At 41.6% G+C, this 18,992-nt stretch overlaps 1 protein-coding gene across 2 annotated transcripts in view; it reads right to left on the bottom strand.

The window, feature by feature from the left end:
* The window catches only part of SLC44A1 (solute carrier family 44 member 1), a 62,550-nt gene extending 45,998 nt beyond the window's left edge, over positions 1-16,552 (bottom strand). For both annotated transcript variants that reach the window (XM_075137853.1, XM_075137852.1), the window contains exon 1: positions 16,327-16,552. In XM_075137853.1, coding sequence (XP_074993954.1) covers positions 16,327-16,353 — 27 coding nt within the window. In that variant the 5' untranslated portion in view covers positions 16,354-16,552. The remainder of the gene's footprint in view (positions 1-16,326) is intronic.
* Positions 16,553-18,992: the final 2,440 nt, after the last annotated feature.

The raw sequence follows: 18,992 nt of genomic DNA, 5'->3' as shown, positions 1-18,992 counted from the left end.
AGAAATTCCTAGTCAGTATTGCCCAGGTGCCAGAAAGGAAAGTCATGTACTTGAAGGTTGAAATACTCAATGATGGAGGCTCTATTGCAAAATATAAAGAGGCAGTTGTAAGCAATTCAAATAGTTTGCTGCTCATGAGGTAAAATTTCTCAAGTGTGTATACACTGCTAAGATAATTAAAGTCTGTTAAAACCAGTCATTTTGCCATCTAGACAAAATGTTTTTAAGAAAAGAATGATTTTAAGAAAAGAATGAGCATTGGCTGTAGCACAAAACTAACCACTGTATCAAAATTTATTGTAACAAAAATGTTTATTATAGCTACTTCTAAAAATACACAGTTACACAGACAAGCTTTTTCAATTAGCTCCCAAATACTAACTGTTCACATATGTCTACTAAAACCCCAAAAATGCACACGTTTTCATACTTGAGGAAGAAAAGGAGATTGATACAGTGAGAATACAGAACAGCGCTCTTCAGAGACAGAGCAAAAGGGGTAACCTATTCAAATTTTGAACCTTTTTCCTCTCAAGACTCTGAAGCATCTTCAGGACTTTGTTGACAAGGCAGCCCATGTCAGTACTGAATTAAAACAGAACGGTTGCATGAAATGTCAACAGCTTTTATCTCCAGTATGTATTTTTGCAGATTTTTATCCAAAAAAGCTATAGCATGTAACTCGTGATATTAGCAAGGTGGCTTTTTTGGTATTCATTACTTTGGTTTTTGCTAATTCACAAGCACAAAGCAACCTTTTCAAATACTACCATTAGAAACCTATAAACTGGGTACAATATAAATGAAATCCTGCATGCACCACGCTTCAAAAAGCACAGTTTTCTAAGTAGTCTGGCTTTGCATTAGGGAATTCCTCACTACTTTTGCAGTCTTGTATTAAGGAAGTTCCACTCGCAGATGTTATATTTATATTTGTAATTCAAACTGTGCAAATTCGCTGTGAGTTCTGAACAGTCAAACTTCTTTTTATTTTACTCAATAATCAGTAGTGAGAGGTACGAAAAGGTCACATTATGCACTCTACTACACTCATTCAACAAAACTGTGTTCTGATCCTGGCAGTTCACACTTAAAACTAACACACTATTCAAACTTAACATTTACAACAAGATTGTGACATTTATATTGTTATAATTAGCATAATCATAATTGCATAAAATATGTAAAGCTTCATACTTCCTATTCCTAAATCCACTCAAGAACTCTGGATTCTTTAGAGATTTACTTTTATTTACAAACAGCAGAGATAAAGTTCAGCTATAGCTGCATCTTAGGAGTAAGCTGCCCTTGACAAAAGAGGGAGCAGTAAGATGGACCACATAGTGTGGTTTGTTTGTTTTGTTGGGTTTTTTTATCCTTTCTGTACCATCTGCAAACAAAATCTTTTAATAGGATTTTTAAAAGCCACTGGACATGCTCTGGAATAGCTCAGGGAAAGATTTACGTTGTCTGACCAGTCACAGTTATCATAAGTAATCCATTTTATTTACTAAGTGAACTGCAATTTATATGTCAAAAAGAAGCTTGAAATGCCATGGTGAGGCACCTAATTAGAAGATTACACAGAGGAATTCTGTGCCCATAGTCTTTACTCTGCTCCAAAACATAATATTAAAAAACAAACAAACAAACAAACAAACAAAACCACACAAAAAAGAAAGGTATTTTAAACGAAAAGTATGCTTGGAGGCAACTCAAAACGCACTAAGTACTTACCAACACTGCATTTCACTACCTAGCACACTAACATGGTGTGAAATTATACATCTTTAGAACAACACCCTTCTCTAGTAGCATGTCCAATCTTTCTTCTCTCCAGACCTTGCTACAACCCAAGCTAGCTGCCATTATCTACCTGTTTACTTCTCAGTTGCTTCCTTGTGTTCTGGATTCCCACTGAATCTTCCTCCATAGCTTCACAGCCCTTCATCCTCATCTTTGATGTTGGTGTCTGTCTCTCTAGTGACTGCTCCCTGTCCACTGTACACCCGTAGACATTTACTCAGACCGTGATATTCATGGTTGGGCAACACAAATTGCTAATCTATGGTCAACATAAGGTCTAACAAATGTTGTTTGTTCTGCAGTCTGGAAACTATGCTTTGTCTCCGCTGTAACTGAAATACCATAAAATTTTAGCAGATATGCTTTGCCTGCAATCCTAAATCAGCGCTTCTACTGATTTCAGTCTTTCCTCCAGACAGATTAAGAGCCTTCAGGATTTGCTGATGCAAAAAAGCTAGATAACCTAGAGGAAGAAGAAAATATTTTGAAATTATTTGATTAATCTTAAGTTTTCTCTTAAAACAGAGCTTTCATAATTTTTGCTATGCTCTCTATGGACATTCTTGCCATTAACAAAGCACCTGTGCACTGTTATGACAGCACAGCGAATCAGAAGCACTATCAGTCAAGAGTGGAAAGCAGGCAAAAGAGCCTGTCTCTCCAAGACAGACTTGCAGGTTGGGAACACTCTTCCGGCCCATCACAGCTCTTCTGCACTGATTTTGTGTTATTTACTCAAGAGGCCAAATGAGTGTGTTCAGAAGTTTACATCTGTCTATTTTGCAGAAGATTTAGCAAACTTAATGCTTCTCAAAAACAAATCAGAACTGTTGGGCGCAGCACAATTTTACAATTACGTCTTAATTCCACACCTAGAAAGTTGGATGTTTAAAGTTAGGCTTTCTCTTGCTGAAGAGAAGTATCAAGAATGCCACCACATTAGCTGTTGGCTCTTCTAGTTGAATTCAGAGCTACATGGTCTCAAGACAGCAAGTACTTGTACGCAAATGCAAAATAAAAAGGGGTTATTTTCTTGGTATTCATTGCATCCAATCACTTCGGAAGAAACATAGAACCCCTTCCCCCCCAGATTTCTTTCCCCCTGCCACTTGCAAAATATACCTTTGCAGCACCAATAGCAGGTCTGAATTTACATCTCTTATGCGTACTGTAACATACTTCTTTACAGGTATCAGCATAGCACAAAACCAATGGTTACCACTTTCACTGTTAACTGTAATAGCTGTACAGGATGCTACCATACAAGCACTCACCTGCCCCAACCAGAGCGCAACACACACATGAGGGCACAAAAAAGTGTAAAAAATGTGGCATATCAGCAGGAAACTACAGATGCAAGGAGTTACAGGGAATTTTTTTTAAACACAAAATGTCTCATGCAATGTACAATTTGTGAGTTACGTGACTGAAGCAAGAAGCCGAGTAAAGAACATCTGCAGTATTATATATATGGATAATCAAGCTGTGGGTAAGTAGCAAAGATATGAATAACATCAGGATAAGGATGGAATTTGCCATCAACAGAGGATGTTGCAACATCATGAGAAAGGCAGTGGAAATCCTAGAATCTTGTGGTGATCAGATCGTATGTTTCAGGAAGAAGAAAATGAAGCTACTACTGAGACAGATGGGCTGAATTAAGGACAACCCAGTGAGTAACTGGCCTGAGTAAGATGCACTGGATGAAAAGGAGATGCAGGGAGAGGCCAGATTCCACACTTTATTTCGGCTAGTGAGCTTAAGCTAGCAACTGGAGAGTATACGACTATTTTGATTTGCATATGAACACATAGGTTGTAAGAATTCAGTCATAGCTTCATTCAGGTAGTTAAGGACAAAAAAAGGATACTCATCCTGACCGGGATCTTTTGTGGGAAACTGCCACTGAGTCCTGCAGAACCTACCTTTCCTAGAAGGAAGGTTGGTTCTGATAAAGTGCCGGAGATTCAACTGATTGTATGAATAGCATTCAGTTTATTCCAATAGCCCAGTGAGTAAATAATACAGTCATTTTACACCTACAATGCAAGTTCGATGCTTCAGAATCGGTGGGTCCATTCGCAATACTGTGCACACCACAAAATGAAAGGTAAGGCATGGTCCATGCTTGAGTCCCGCCTGCGAAATGGGCCCCAGGTTAAAAGAGGTTGCTACCAAAAAGTCATCCAGTCCAGAAGTTGTCCTGCAAGCTAAGTTTAAAACAACAACTTCACATGCTATTGAAACATCCCCACATTGCCAAAAAAAGACAATTCTTGAAACATTTGTCTTGAAACATTGGTTTCCTAAGGACCATTTAAGGAGCTGATTCTCTACTCATTTTACATATCTTTACAAGCTGAAGAACAGTCCCAGTCACATGCTGGCCTTTACCATGAAGCATACCACATATGAAAAAGAGGAACCATAATTTACTAGTTTACCAAAATGTTTCCAACGCAAGAATGTAGTTCTCCAGTTTATCAGAGAGCATGGCATTTTTCTGTCCAAGACATGGCACAGCTTTCTACACTATTCAGGTGCTTAAGAGAAGAACTAGCAGCAACTGAATGTTGTCCTAATTAAACTTCTTCCACCTCTGAACAGATCTTAATTCTGGAGCCTAAAGAGGAAGAGGAAATGAGTCCTGATCTCAAGCATGAACAGTTTAGGATGTTTCTAGATCTCTCTAACCTGAAGCCTAAAACCAAGACATAAGTCTCCTATTCCATAAGCAGCTGCAGCCGTTTTGACCTCAAATGAAGTTACCAGCCATTCCTCTCCTTTCATTATGAATGTTAAACTGCAGTGAATAAGATGACCAGTATACTGCATCTGAACTACATTTTGACCACAAAGTGGTTAAAACATACGTGATACCAATTATAGGTGTAGACTAAGTGTGTCTCACTATAAACATGAATCAGGAAAACCAGAGCACTTCTCCGCATACACAGCCAACTGAGTAGATAATGACTGATCTGAACAAGTGTGTAAAACATCAGAATATAAAATTAAAATCTAGCAAGTTGTTTCACATTTTCAAGCAAAGGCATTAGGCAACTTTTAACCTGTTAAAGACACTGCACAAAGGAATTCATACCGAGAGGGAGGGAAAAGACATGGACATTTTCTAATACCCTCACAAATAAACAGAGCCTAGAGTCCCTGACCATGCCAATGTAAAGGTCTGTGTTTCTTACCTCTAGGGAGAACGAAGTCTATAATTATTCTAGGATCTTCTATTACTCTGAAGATTGGATGACACTGTTCCTAAAGAAGCCCAAAAACCTAAAGCCCCCAAAAAACCACACTGGCTTCCCCACACAAGTACACTTCTGAGAACAAAAGTAGCAACTCAAGTACACTAGCTCTCTATAGAAAATCTTCACGTGGTGAACACCCTCTGTTTAAGTGTCCAAAGCAAAGCCTTGATGTGTTAAAAACGATCTTCGGTTCATGACTTCATCAACTATCTTACAATTTTTTTAATAGAAAAACCTTAGTTTACTGCACCATGAAGCATAACAACACTGTGCGAAGTTGCCCTAGTTAAAATGCTCACCATTACCTACAGACTTAAAGTGCATGACCTACAGATGTTCAGATAAACCACCAAGCAGTACCTTACTACAGTTTATCACGAATTCAGATTATTCTCTCAGGTTCACAATAAAACTGATTTATTATATAGCAAATTATTGGTATGCCTCCGTTACTAGACGAGGAACATGCACCAGCAAACCTTTTTTACTAAACTACACCAGCTCCATGGAAGAATGAACCATGCTGTATCAACAAAAATATCTTCATAAACACACCAAAAAAATTCTTAGTGTAGACTTGTCCTGGATCCACCTCTGGGGAAGAGCAGTGTATTGCTCCTCGCCCAAAGAGCCTGCTGATGGTAGCATTCTCGTGAGCGGCAAAGGCTTGAATTCCCTCAAACTTACAGAACCAAAGCTAGGTCTCCCAGTTCCAGGGGCAAGTGAGCTTTTGACTGTAATACAGCTACATACTACAGCTACAAGTGCAGTCGTTTCTAGAAAGAAAGGAAAACAATACACACTGTTCCCTGCAAGTGCCCTCCATGATGACACTGTCCTCTGGATAATAAGCCCAAACGCCTCTGGGCAATTCCAAAAGGGACTGCATTACAGAACATGCAAATCATGGTGGTGTCCAATGCCCGTTTTTGTGGAATTTCTACTTCAAACTCATTCCAAAGCACTTTATTTTTCAATTTACTGCAAAGCAGACGTTCGTCATGCTTTTGGATTTTACTGAGAACTGCATGCTAGTAAGCTCCCACATCCTTATTTGCCTAGTAACTCCACATCGCCACTTGTTCGCGGATGCCTTGTCCACTGAAAAGATGTATCTGCTCTTTGTAAGAATGAAACTCCTGAAAGTTTTCTGACCGTGTAACATTGCTTTAAAGTTATCCGCCAAAGGGTAATGAATTTATACGTTGCTTCTCTTCAGAGACTAAGCATACCACCAATTCAAGGTGTCCACACCTGCTACTTCACTAATGTTCTCATACTCCACACACAGTATTTATGAGTTTTCATCATAATGTAAACAAAATTGAGAGCACGTAAGACAGCACTTAGACCATTATTGATGGTGTAATATAAAGATGTTTACCCTGAAAACTCATACATGGAGATTTCGCTGATGAATCTGGCATATGCAGTGTTGTATATCATCTTCCACTCATCTTTTCAGTCAACTCATATTAAACATTGCTTCTAAAACTCCTTTATTACATGCTTCGACCACAGTCTACAACTTAAATATTTATCTTGAAACATAACACAGCTGATTAAATGAAGAGCTGACATGATCAGCACACCTGCTGAGATTTTGAAGTTTAGAAATAAGGCCATCTGCAGATAAAAGCCCAGTTTTTAACCCTCAAAGTATTTAGTTATTGTTTCTTTTCTTCATTACAAGTTGTTATGTACTTCTCTGAAAGCAGCAATAAATAAGGACACTTTACAAATATCACAGTAATATTTTTCAGGGGATTAAAATTTCCATTTCAATGCATGTTTGGTACCTCCATCGTTCTTAATTATTTAAAAAAAGCAGTCACGCCAAAAAAAAAAACCCAAACAAACCAACATTTCACTTTTGAAGATACTTTGCACCTACCAAGTTACTTCATTACATTGAATTTTCTACTTGTACATCAATCTGTTTAACAGATTCTCAGATTTTATTCTTACTACGAGACTGCAAGTCCCAAATTACAAAATATTTTCAAACTTCGGACTAGTAAAACATTGTCCAACTATAATACACGCTTTGCTTCCAAATGTGTTAGCTTTATCACAATATGACATTAGTAGAAGAAGAAAAACCACAGCAGAACTCCCCAATTAGTGGTCTCCACAGAAGATGAAGGACATTCCACAGAAAACGCTGCCCCTGTTATTTGCCCTCTCTTCATGTGTGATGAGTAATTTTCTCTAAAAGAATTTCTTCACCCTTTTGAAGTGTCTAAAGCCAGAATTCAAGACCAACATGACAGCTCTTTAAGAACTCGTGGCCTGCACAGTACTGCTGTGAAAAATAACCATGTTGCCACTTACTAGAGACATTCATAGCAGTTTGCTAAGTATTCTTTCAAAATGCATCCTACATTCAAACGGGTTTGTCAACTGAAAATCGTAGAATCATGTATTTTTGTATTGCATTTACAATCCTTGCAGAAGAACTTCCGACCTTTTGAAGGCAAAGGCCTACTTGGCAGAGGGTTCGGCGCGGTTAGAGGCTCATATTTGCACATTTGTGTCAATACAAACGTGGTCCTTGTAGCACCACGCTGAACACTATGAACTCACTGTTGCATACATTGGCCACATACATTCTTTCATATCACTGTGTACCAAAGCCGGAAGACAGACCTATATTGGAAATGGAGAACCCAATAGCCATATTCAGTCACATTTAAAGGATGTCAGCACAATAAAAACTTCACAGACCTTTTTTCCCCATTTCCTCTAATGAAAATCAGAAAAACTTAAATCTTACATTAGGGGGAGGGGGAAGCAGGGAAAAGCTTACATAGCTTCTTAAATACAAAATCCTGACTTACAGTTCCAAAATTTTGGTATGCCAAGAAAGAAAACCACTCAGGATTACAGTAAGAGGGCAGTACTTGAGGACATTGACAGCGTATTAGATTAACAGGAACCAACACTAAGAAGGCTCTATCTGATTTATGGAAGAAAGAGTGGGAGGAGAAGGGAAAGGGAAATAACGTGTCAAGCTGTTAGCTTATTACATAAGCATACTTCCTTATAACTAGGCAATTATTTTGCAGTTTTTCATCGCAAACTAGGGGGAGTCTGACAAAGCATTCCCAGGACATGGTTATCCTGACCTTGAACAAAATACTTCAATGGGTTTCCTGTTTTGTTTCTGCGGATCTGTGTAAGATATTCAGAGGTCTCTTCCTCAGTCAAATAATGTATCTGCAGAGCAGCAAGAGTGGTTTCAATTTAAACCAAAACCAAAACAGGCCAGAGTTCATTTCTGCTGTAAACAGTTGCTTAACTACATCACATCTGTTAAGAGAGGATATCAGGCACAAGTCACCATGTTCTGCTCACCATGACCCTCCACCATATTCTAGCAATACTACTGGTTAAAATAGTGACAGCTAGAAACTAGCATGTAAAATGCAGTATGGAATCTCAGCTTTCCTATATACTGCAATCATTTCCTATTCTTGCAGTGCATTGCACACTGGGTGTTGAAATCATATTAAAGCAGAGAAAATTAATCTTAGGTAAAGCTGAACTTCAAAATGAAGTTGACTCTTCTCTCTTCTTAAATTCGTATACACAAGTTCTTGAGGCTGTTGTCATACAATTGTACACTTTTCACAATGCTGCTGCTGAATGGACTCAATGGAGAGATTCGCTTCTCCCCCCCAGTTCCATAAAGCACTATACTTTACACATATACAAAGGACGTATTCCATTTGGCCTTCAAGTAGCATTTTTATGGTCCATGCAGATCCACGATTATTTTCCCTTTTAAAAGAATCAACAGAAAACATTCATTCCACATTAGAAATTTGCTTGCCTAGAAGATTTAAAAAAATAAACAAAAAAAAACCCAAAACAAACAAACAACCCCCCCCCAAACTAAAAACAAGCAAACAAACAAAAAAAACCCAACAAAAAAAGAGTTGGCCTAGGGACAGGAGGCCAATCAATGCAATGAAATTTATTTACTTCATAAATCTGTGAAACTTTAGTGACTTGAAGACCTAAAAGAATCCTGTTACAAATTCACCAACACAGACTTGTTCTCTAAATTTATACACAAAACAGCTCTCAGTATAGTTTCATCAAAGAGAGGTAAAAATTAGCAATGAGTTTAGTCAGCGGGTAGAAGTCACCCAGCAACACTGCATAACTGTGTTTTAGAAGCAAAGCCTAAGATTTACACAATATTCTAACAGCTCCTTCAAGTGAGAAAGATTCAAATACAAAATAACAAAGACAGTTTCTGTCAAGTTGGTTTGCAAGTTTTGATTTTCACAAAAGAAACCACTGAGATAAGTTCAAAGGAACAAAAATTATAGTCAACCCAAAGGAGAACAAGATACGCATATTTAGGGCAAAGGTCGCCTTTAGACTAAATAGCATAAAGACAGCTGACAACTCCACTACATAACAAACACTGCCATTTCTTCATAATGAAAAATAAAAGCAGTCAGTTGGATGATAGTCAATATATCCTCACAATTACTAACCTAAGTGTCTGATGGCTGACAGCATTCTAGATGCCAATTAGATTACAATAACATAAGCTCTGGATTTAGCATTCACTATTAACAATGCAAGATAATCAATCTTTTTCAAACTATTCTCACTTTACAAACAAAAAAGTCTTGTAAGGATGCAATGTCCCATGCTTGTTCTTAATCCAATTTCTTGAAGCATTTAAAAAAAACAAGAGTCAATCTTTGAGTCACCTGACAAAGTAAAGGAAATAATGTGCTACTTAGAACTTAAGATGAGATACAACTGAAAGATAGTCTAAACTTCAGAAGGAGCTAATCCTCAGTGGGAAAAAGTCAATGAATTTGAAAGAGTACTTACAAGTATCTATGTAGTTGAAATATTTCTTTCTACATTAAGATTAAAAGGAATTATTTGCACAGGTTGTGCAGTTGCTTGTGACAGCATTTGTGAAAGGACAACTCATGCTTCACAGGAAATGAACACAGCTCACAGACCAGAAATACAGAAAAGTAGTCAACAACTTCATGGGACGCCTGACTCCTTAGCAGTGTTCTTGGATCCTGCTTGTACGCTTCACCCTTCATACTATATCTGCTTGCCAGAGGCTAAAATGGAAGCTTCATCTATTGTCAATGTGTTAAAAGGGAAATCAAGCTTCCTCGCACCTGGAAGTAGAATTCACAACTCATTCTGTTTGTGCCCATCAACACCGTTATTCAGCCGGTCTTCTGTGATCATACCCACGCCCATAATGAAACAGGCATGTTTTGATGCCCCCTATATTCAGACACTGGACTGCAAGAATCTCTGCATTGTCCATAACAGCTCAGAAGAGACATTCATCAGAACTACGAAATGTTTTTAAAAGTTAGGAACTCCAGATTTATTCTGTGTTGCTTTGACAGCAGATGCTTAAGGGAAAGCTAATGGATGATCTGTATTCATCTCCTCTTATAATGGGAAGTTCTTTTAGTCTTGTAAAAACCAAGGCCACCACTAAAATCACCAAGAATAACACATGCTTTGTTTATCCCAGTCATGCCTCCAATTTCCAGCAAGATTTCAAGCTTCTCTCACACGTATCTTAGATTCAGCCACTAACATACAAAGCTGTAAGGATAAAATAAACAAACACACACAGTATTTCCCAGTCCCAAAACAAAGACCAAGATCTCAATAAGTTGCCTTATTTCCTATAACACCTAGCCAGAGCAAATGCCTTTTAACTACAATCAGCCACTTCAATTCAACTGCAGAAGAGCAGGAAGGGAGAATGGATTCTGTATCACAACTATTCCAAGAGAAAGCAGCTTAAGGTCCACTTCGTGTCCAGAGGAGGGCAACGAAGCTGGTGAAGGGCCTGGAGCACAAGCCTTATGAGGAGCGGCTGAGGGAACTGGGGTTGTTTAGCCTGGAGAAGAGGAGGCTGAGGGGAGACCTCATTGTGCTCTACAACTGCCTGAAAGGAGGTTGTAGCGAGGTGGGTGTTGGTCTCTTCTGCCAAGTAACTAGTGATAGGACAAGAGGAAATGGCCTCAAGTTGCGCCAAGGGAGGTTTAGATTGAACATTAGGAAAAATTTCTTTACTGAAAGAGTGGTCAGGCCTTGGAACAGGCTGCCCAGGGAAGTGGTGGAGTCACCATCCCTGGAGGTATTTAAAAGACGTGTAGATGAGGCCCTTAGGGACATGGTGTAGTGGGCATGGTGGTGTTGGGTTGACGGTTGGACACGATGATCTTAGAGGTCTTTTCCAACCTGTATGATTCTATGATTCTATGATTCTATTCTCCCCACAGTTTATTCCCTTTCATGAACTACGAATTTCTGTCCCCTCAGATACAACAATGCAACCTTTGCGGAGCTGTGCTATAAACCAGATCAGCGGAGCAATATGAGTTACACCGTAAAGTAAGTTTGCTTGCCTAAAAAAAAAAACCACACCAAAAAAAACCAAAAACCTGTATGGATTACTTCAATCAGACAGATTTACAGCAGTCTAACGGTTAAAGTGGCATGGAAGCAATGAACTCCAACAACCACCTCTTGCAAATCCAGTTTTATAATGGACTAACGAAAGAAGAATGAAAAGAAAGGGAAGAGAGTATTGCCACTTGACTGCAGATTCATTTTTCTTCTTTAATGAAACTAAAGATTTGAAAAAAATTTGATTATTCTATCAACTCAGAGCTTCAGCACGATTTGCTCAAAAGATCCCAACATTTAGGAAGAGAAGATCAATTCCAAAACAGCACAACAAAAAAACTACCTGTATCAAAAATGAGTAAAAACTTTTTAAGCTTTATTGCACAGCAGATCCATGATGAAAGAGATGCCCCTAGACAGAATGATCCATCCTGAAAAGCTCATGATAAAGATATGGCAAGGGAGGACAGTGGGCTGAAATCACATGACGGCACCGACAACCAAAAGCAAGACAGGAGATACACTGAGGTGGTTTTTTTTGCTCCTGTCCTTTACAAGGTTTTCATCTCATATAGGCCAAATGACTACAGTCCAAAGAAGTGTTAGGAGGATCTGGTCATGATAATTAATGAAGAGTACATAGACTGCTCTAAGACAACAACTGTAAGGTGTAGCTGACATTGCACAAGGTTTTCCTAAGCTCAAGCTTCAAGATGGTGAGAGTCAAGAGACAGCAAGCACAAAAAAATACAGCGAAGACCAGCTAAATAAGTAGAGAGTAGCATGAGCTGCTAAAGAAACAAAGAGGATGACACAGTTGTATCACCGAAAAGGAACAACAGGTAAACAAGAACTCTGGTTGTGACAATAAAGAACAAGTGCAGATCACAGAAGATACATCAGGGCAAGTAAAAGAACTTCGTGCAAGCATGGAATAAGACCAAAATGGAAAAAAAAAATACACTGGAAAGAAGTACTCCAGACTGAAGCACCTAAACAGGTAAAACAGCAGTGGAACAACAGGAAAGAATGAGTACCGCTGGAAGAAAGCCTGGTATGGTTGTATTAAGTTTAAGTTAACATCATTCGTAGCAGTTCAAGTTGAAAAATTTGGTAGAATAGGAGGTAAATTAACGAAAGGGGGGAAAAAAGACCAGAAGTACAAGCACAGACAGCAGTAAAGAAGAAGAAATAATAATCAGAAGGTAGAAGGCAGCGAAGGATAACAAGAGGACAATATTACAGAAGCTCAGGGAGAATAAGACATCAAGTGGTAGGGATTACAAACAGTATTTAAAGCAGCAGAGATCAAGGAGAGTAAGAAAGGAGGGGAATCCTTGCAACTTAGCCAGAAGGAGCCTGTGGAGATCTTAATGAAGGCAATTTCAGCAAAGCACAGAACCTGGATTGGAATGAATTTAGTACGAAGAAAGGGGAGAGAATGTACAACAACAAATGTAAATTTTTCTATTCCAGGAGCTTGGAAAAGAAGGGAAGAAGACTAGAGTTGACTGTCAGCTTTAATGATGGAGGATAGGAACTCCGAATGAAATTAGGAAGGGAATAAGATGGCAGCAAGAGGTAAAAAACAGAAATTTGGAATTAAAATAGAAAAATTGAATGAATGGGGCTTTGGGGTCAGGCTAAGCAGGTAAAGGCAGAAAAAGCAGAGAGCAAACACGAAAATCCATCACTGTAAGTAGCAGGCAAGAGTGCTGAGCAAAGGTAAACATGCCAATTCTAATCAGTTTTGCTCTGGAAACCTTTAGATTCTGCAGGGGAAGCAATACAGGGAAAAGCCTAAGGCAGAGCTCTTTGCCTGCAAAGCAAAGGAACTGGGAAATGCATTCAGGGGGAAAAAAAAAAAGGATAATTGAGTATGAAATAAGAGTTAGGAAGAAGATGTCAAATCAACAACCAGTCACAGGTAGGTGCATTATCATAAATGAGATGAGGAGGTGGCAGTCACGAGAAAGGGACTTGGAGGTGCAGTAATCAGAGGGCTGGCAAAATCAAAACAGAAGTAATCACTTCTCTCAGAAACAGAAATGGGGATTAGCAGATGAACATCAAATAGGCTAGAGAGCTGAAGAATAAACTTAATGAGAAATCAACTTGAAAAACAAAGTCAGAAGAAATAAGGGTAAAGAGTCCATGATAAGAGGAGAGACTGTATGTCAAAGACTAAGATGAAGCTACACAGGGAGAAGCAAGAAGTAAGTGAGGCAACATGAAGGGGTCTGATGGACCCCTGCTCAAGGAAAGCTTAAGAGGAAATAACGGAGGGGGAAGTATAAAGACAATGGTAGATGAGGAACACAACATTTATTGTAAATGATAAAAGGGAAGATAAGACAGACATTAGGCTCTAATGCAATGCTGTATTGTTGGTAGCAAGGTTTCTGCAACCGATATACCAGACAAAACTGTTGCTGATAAAATATTCAGCAACTAGCCTTTGATTTGGATTTCCTGAGACACACAATTGCTCATGGCTAAAAAATTAAACAAACAACATTCTTTATACTTCAGTTATATATATGGGGTACAAAGCTTAATTACTGTACCATATCATGCCACACATAAGAAAAGCAAACGAAAGGTTCAGTAGCATACTATTAACATCATGCGCCCTGACAGCGGAACACAAATTTCACTGAAAAACAAGATCAGTTAGTTGAAACCTATGAACAAGCCAGACATTTAAACCATCTGATCCTCTTATTTCTTCTGCTTTTGGTCTAATGATACCTACAAATAGGCCTGCATTTTCGTTTAAGAAAAGAACATAACAGTGAACAGCAATTCAAATTCATAAAGAAGAGCTAGAAAGGAACTATTAAACACTTAAGAAAAGCAATTTCGGTAGGAATCACAGAAAATAAGGTTGGAAAAGACTTCAAAACATTACTTCAAAACATCAACTTCACTCTCAGTGCTCCAAGTCTGTATCAGCTCCCCTTAAGCCATTCCTGACAGATGTTTATCTAACATGTTTTTTAGCAAACCTCAAAAAATACAGAGTCCACAATCTCTCCTGGAGTCTACTGCAGTGACCAAACAATTTTAAAATCTTCCCATAACATTTGGCATATATCTCCCTCTCTGAAATCAAACCATTTCTTCATGCACCATAAAGCTGATTGCCTTCCTCTTTGCAGCAAAATTTGCTTTGTGGAAAGGATGTTCCCTATTGCAACTGGACAGCTCTCTGCAGTGTTTTGCATTGGAAGGACAGAGCCCTTATTAAAAAAAAAAAAAAGTCTGCCTGAACAAAAACTCATCTCTGTGATGAGTCATCTGGGACAGCAGAGACGGACTTTCCCACATAAGCAGTCTGCTGGAAGCTGGATTCAGCCACCGCAAGTGACACAGCCAAAGGAAATGAACATTTACAAGCAAGCAAAGCACAGCCATAGCGTTAGTCATGATCGCTTGTCCTACAGCGTTCAGAAAGGAATTAAGCAAAAAACAGTATAGCCCTGGTCATGTTGTTCAAAGGGAAAGTTAAAACGGGAAGCAGAGCTGCAAACTGGAGCGCTGGGTGGAGCTCACGATTGTGCCTTGCTTGGCAGCACCACTCTGGGGGAAAAAAAAGGAGTCAGTAAGGGCAAAGCAGAGCAAAGGGGGAGGGGGAAGAAAGGAAAACCGAGCTCGGAAATAAGAGATGTGCATGGGGCCAAGCACACAGAGGGAAAAGAATGCAGGGAGGCACCTGAACCCTTGGCCATGGAGTGGGGAAGGGGGCTGGGATCAGGACCATCTCCCTTTCCAGAGGCAGTGGACCTGGGGGAGGCCCTGGACATGGCAAGTTTCCTACCATGAGGTGGCTACTGTCTCTCGGGTGGGGCAGCAGGGACCCCAAAGGAAAAGCTGCACGGAAGGGGAAGGAGTGCAGAGCTATATAGTGGGTCGCATCAAGGCATGGCAGAGGGAAGGAGGGAGTGCAGAGCCATAGGACAGGGGTGCAAGGCAGTATGGGGATGGCAGGGGAGAGCTGAAGGTACGCAGCTGCAGCCTTGGCGGGGGACTGGAGCAGAGTATGGCAAAGATTGTAAAGCCATAGCACGGCTGAGGGAAGAAGGGACAAGATGATGCTGATCCACAGGGAAAGCAGTGCACAGAACAGTGTGCAGAGCAATGCAGAGGGTGGAAGTGCGTAGCATGATGGAAGCAAGGCTATGAGAGGTGAACAAGGGGTGCACAGCCATAAGAGGGAAGAGCAGAGCTACAGGGGGGAGCAAAATGCTGCACAGTTATGTGCATCAAAGCTTGGGAGGGGCGGGGGGGTGTGTGTAAAGGGGTTCACAGCCACGAGAGAGCAGGACTATGGGAGGGGAGAGCAATGGGTTCACAGCCATGGGAGAGCAGAGCTGTTGGCGGGGCGTGAGGGGGGAAGGGAAAGCAAGGGGTTCACAGCCATGGGAGAGTATGGTTACAGGGGATGCAAGCAAGTGCGCAGCCATGGGAGAGCGGGGCTACAGGTGTGGCAAGGGGATGCACAGCCATAGGATAGCGGGCTGCGGTGGTGGGAGGGAGGAAAGCGGTGCACAGCCATGGGAGAGCGGGGCTATGAGGGGTAAAAGGGGATGCACGGCCACCGAAGAGCACGGCTATAGGGGGAACAAGCGGGTGCACAGCCATGGGACAGCATGAGAGGCAGAGCCAGGGACGGCGGAAGGGGTGGGGGGGCACTGCCGTGGGGGACAGTAGGCCTGCAGGCGGGTGTAACAGGGCCCGGCAGCGGGGGGCAGCAGGGCCAGGGGAGGGGAGGGCAGGAGAAGGGAGGGGGGGCTGCAGGGCCCCGCGGCTGGCGCGGGCCGCTCACCTGCGCGGCAGAGCTGCAGCAGCCCATGGCGTCCGCGGGTCTCTGCCCTGGCGGTGCCCGCTAGGCGCCCGGCGGCGGGCAGGCGCTGGGCATCCACTCGCCGCGACGTACCGCCCCGGCGGCGGCGAGGTGCGAGGCGGCGCGGAGGAGCGCCGGGGAACCGCCGGGCCCGATCAGGCGAGCGCGGCTGCAGCACCAACCCCGCCGCGACGCCCCCTCATCCTCCCCCCGCGGCGGCGGCGGCCGCGACTGAGGGGAAGGGGGCGGGGCCTGCGGCGGGCGGAGCCTTCGGGGGCGGGGCCAGGGTACTGCAGCGCGGGGGGTACCTGCCCGGCCGGGTGGCACCGCCCCCCGCTTCCGCCCCGCCCTGCCCCGCGCGCCGCGGGTTGCTTCCGCTGCGCAATCGCTTTTGCCCGGTCGCTAAGGCGACGGTAGGGCTGGTGGCGGGCGGCTGGCGGCAGGCCCGGCCCGGCCCGGCCCGGCCCGGCCCGGCCCGGCCCGGCGGCCCTGGCTGCCGCCTTTCCGGAGCTCGACGTGGTCAGACGTTCCTCCCTCTTTTTCTCCTCGACCCCCCGGAGGAGGGGGCACTGCCTAGTGCGGGGACAGCATGGGAGATAGCTGCGTGGGAAGGCCGTGCTCCGGTCAGGGTAGTTTCCAAGTGGCTGGTACTCCCTGAAAGGGAGAAGAGAGCTGCTTGCGTGGCCCTGCAGTACTTGCAGGCGTGAGAGGGGACTTAGGTGCCTCTTCTTGCCAGTGAGAGATGCTGGAGAAATCCACAGCCTGCCAGGCCTGTGTCTTATGCTGCCTTTACTGTGGTTTATCCAATTCTTCAAACTAGCTCCTATGAGTGGTGCAACGTGTGGAGTACCCAGTCATCTGAAATGGTACCCTTGAGTGATTGCAAAAGATGTGAATCTGTCCCCTGGATTCACAGCTGATTGCTATATTTTTGCAGCTGGCTTTGGCAAGTTTTGTAGCCTTCCCAGAGGCACAAATGTAGGTGTCATTCTTTTGAGGTGTGTGCCTCAATAACTACAAAAAACGGGCTTCATGAACCATCAGAATGATGCTTGCTGTGTAGTTAACTGATACAAGTCCAGTCTCAGAACCATTGGCTGGACCATGTTCCTAAGCCATGCAAGTAGCAACAAATGCCTCAGAACTTCTGAACTAGTGAAGTTACTACATGGCTGCATTTTGTAGTCATTATTGGCCACAAAGGCATTTTTTTCAGAATGAAAGAGTTCTCTTTGGAAACTGGGAGTCCCTCTTAAGGTAAGTGTACTGGCCCAGTAGTTGTGTTTGAACATGGCCTAAACGTATTAAGTGATACTCTAAGTTAAGATATTTTTTGCTGAATCTTAACTCTGTAGCAGGTTTAATTCTATCAATATAATAGAATATCCATGATTAGAAATAATACCGCAATGACTGAAGTTTAAAATGATCCTTTAACAGGCAGAATGAGGCACAAGAGGCCTTGTGACTAGAGGAGGAGTCTCGTTAGGCTTCCAAAATAGAACAAGAACTGGCGTGTGGGTGAATTGTGAATCATACTTTTTTTTTTAGCTCTTCTTGGTTTAATGGCAAGTAACATCACTTCTCACAATTTTCATATTTTCTAACACCTGGTTAAAATACCTTTTTACTGCTTATATGTACATTGCTGTTACTTCTTATTGTTCCACCTTATCCTGTCCAAATATTTCTGTTGTATACACAGGTGTGACCATCAAAGAACTGTTTTGCAGGAACACTGTCTAGAAGGCATGTTTCTTTTGGGATTGACACAAGAACAGTTAACAAGAAATCCGTAGTCAATTCTTGTGTAACTTTGGACATGTCACTTCATTTTCTCTGTTCCTCAGTTTTGCCATTTCTAAAATTGACTTTTATTCCAGTGTTTGTGTTTTTAGCTTGCTTGGGTAACAACAGCATGATGTCTGTGCCATAGATGTGATTTAGTCAGTCTGTTAAATAGACCAAATTTAATTTTTTGAAATAGCTCCTTCATTTAGGACTTTTATTTCAATAGTTTAGTTTAGGACCTCAGAGTATTGTCATACTAATTAAATACTGCCTCCTACTTTTTGCATGTAGACTAAACACATTCAGTACGATTATCAGAAGATAGTAATGGATTAAAACACAGTCTCTGCCCCCCAAATTTGTGGACTCTCTAAAAAAAAAAAAAAAGGCATTCTAGCCAATAATTAAAAGCTTTGTGCAGCTGCGTAGGAGGAATGGTAGCTTCATAGTGATTAGAAAATGCCAGTCCTTCGTTGGCTGGGGAGCCTTTATGGAAAAGCTTGTAAAGACATACCGGCTGTAGCATAGGTAACTGGCATTTAGTGTAAGTATGTGACAACTCTAGAAAGTATTTGGACAAATCTAAGTGTTAGAAATAATCTCCAGAGTAATTGCCCTTATCTCTGCTTCTGGCCTGAGGAAATTAGTTGCGTTTTTGACAGGGATGCGGTAATAGCAGCAGCGGTAGATGTCTGGCTTTCATTAGTTTAACTGTGCTTTGTTTGGCCAGTCACACAAAGGAGAGGAAAAGTTAAAAGGTTCTTGCTTATTCATGATTGTACTTACTTTTATATTTATTCAGATTAGTATTTCAGGAAGAAACTGGAAGGGATTGAAATGGGAATTGCTGAATATTA

Source organism: Calonectris borealis, chromosome Z (assembly GCF_964195595.1).
Source record: "Calonectris borealis chromosome Z, bCalBor7.hap1.2, whole genome shotgun sequence".
Classification (NCBI taxonomy): domain Eukaryota; kingdom Metazoa; phylum Chordata; class Aves; order Procellariiformes; family Procellariidae; genus Calonectris; species Calonectris borealis.
Note: the sequence above shows the minus strand (reverse complement) of the source record. Positions and strands in the feature narration are given on the sequence as shown.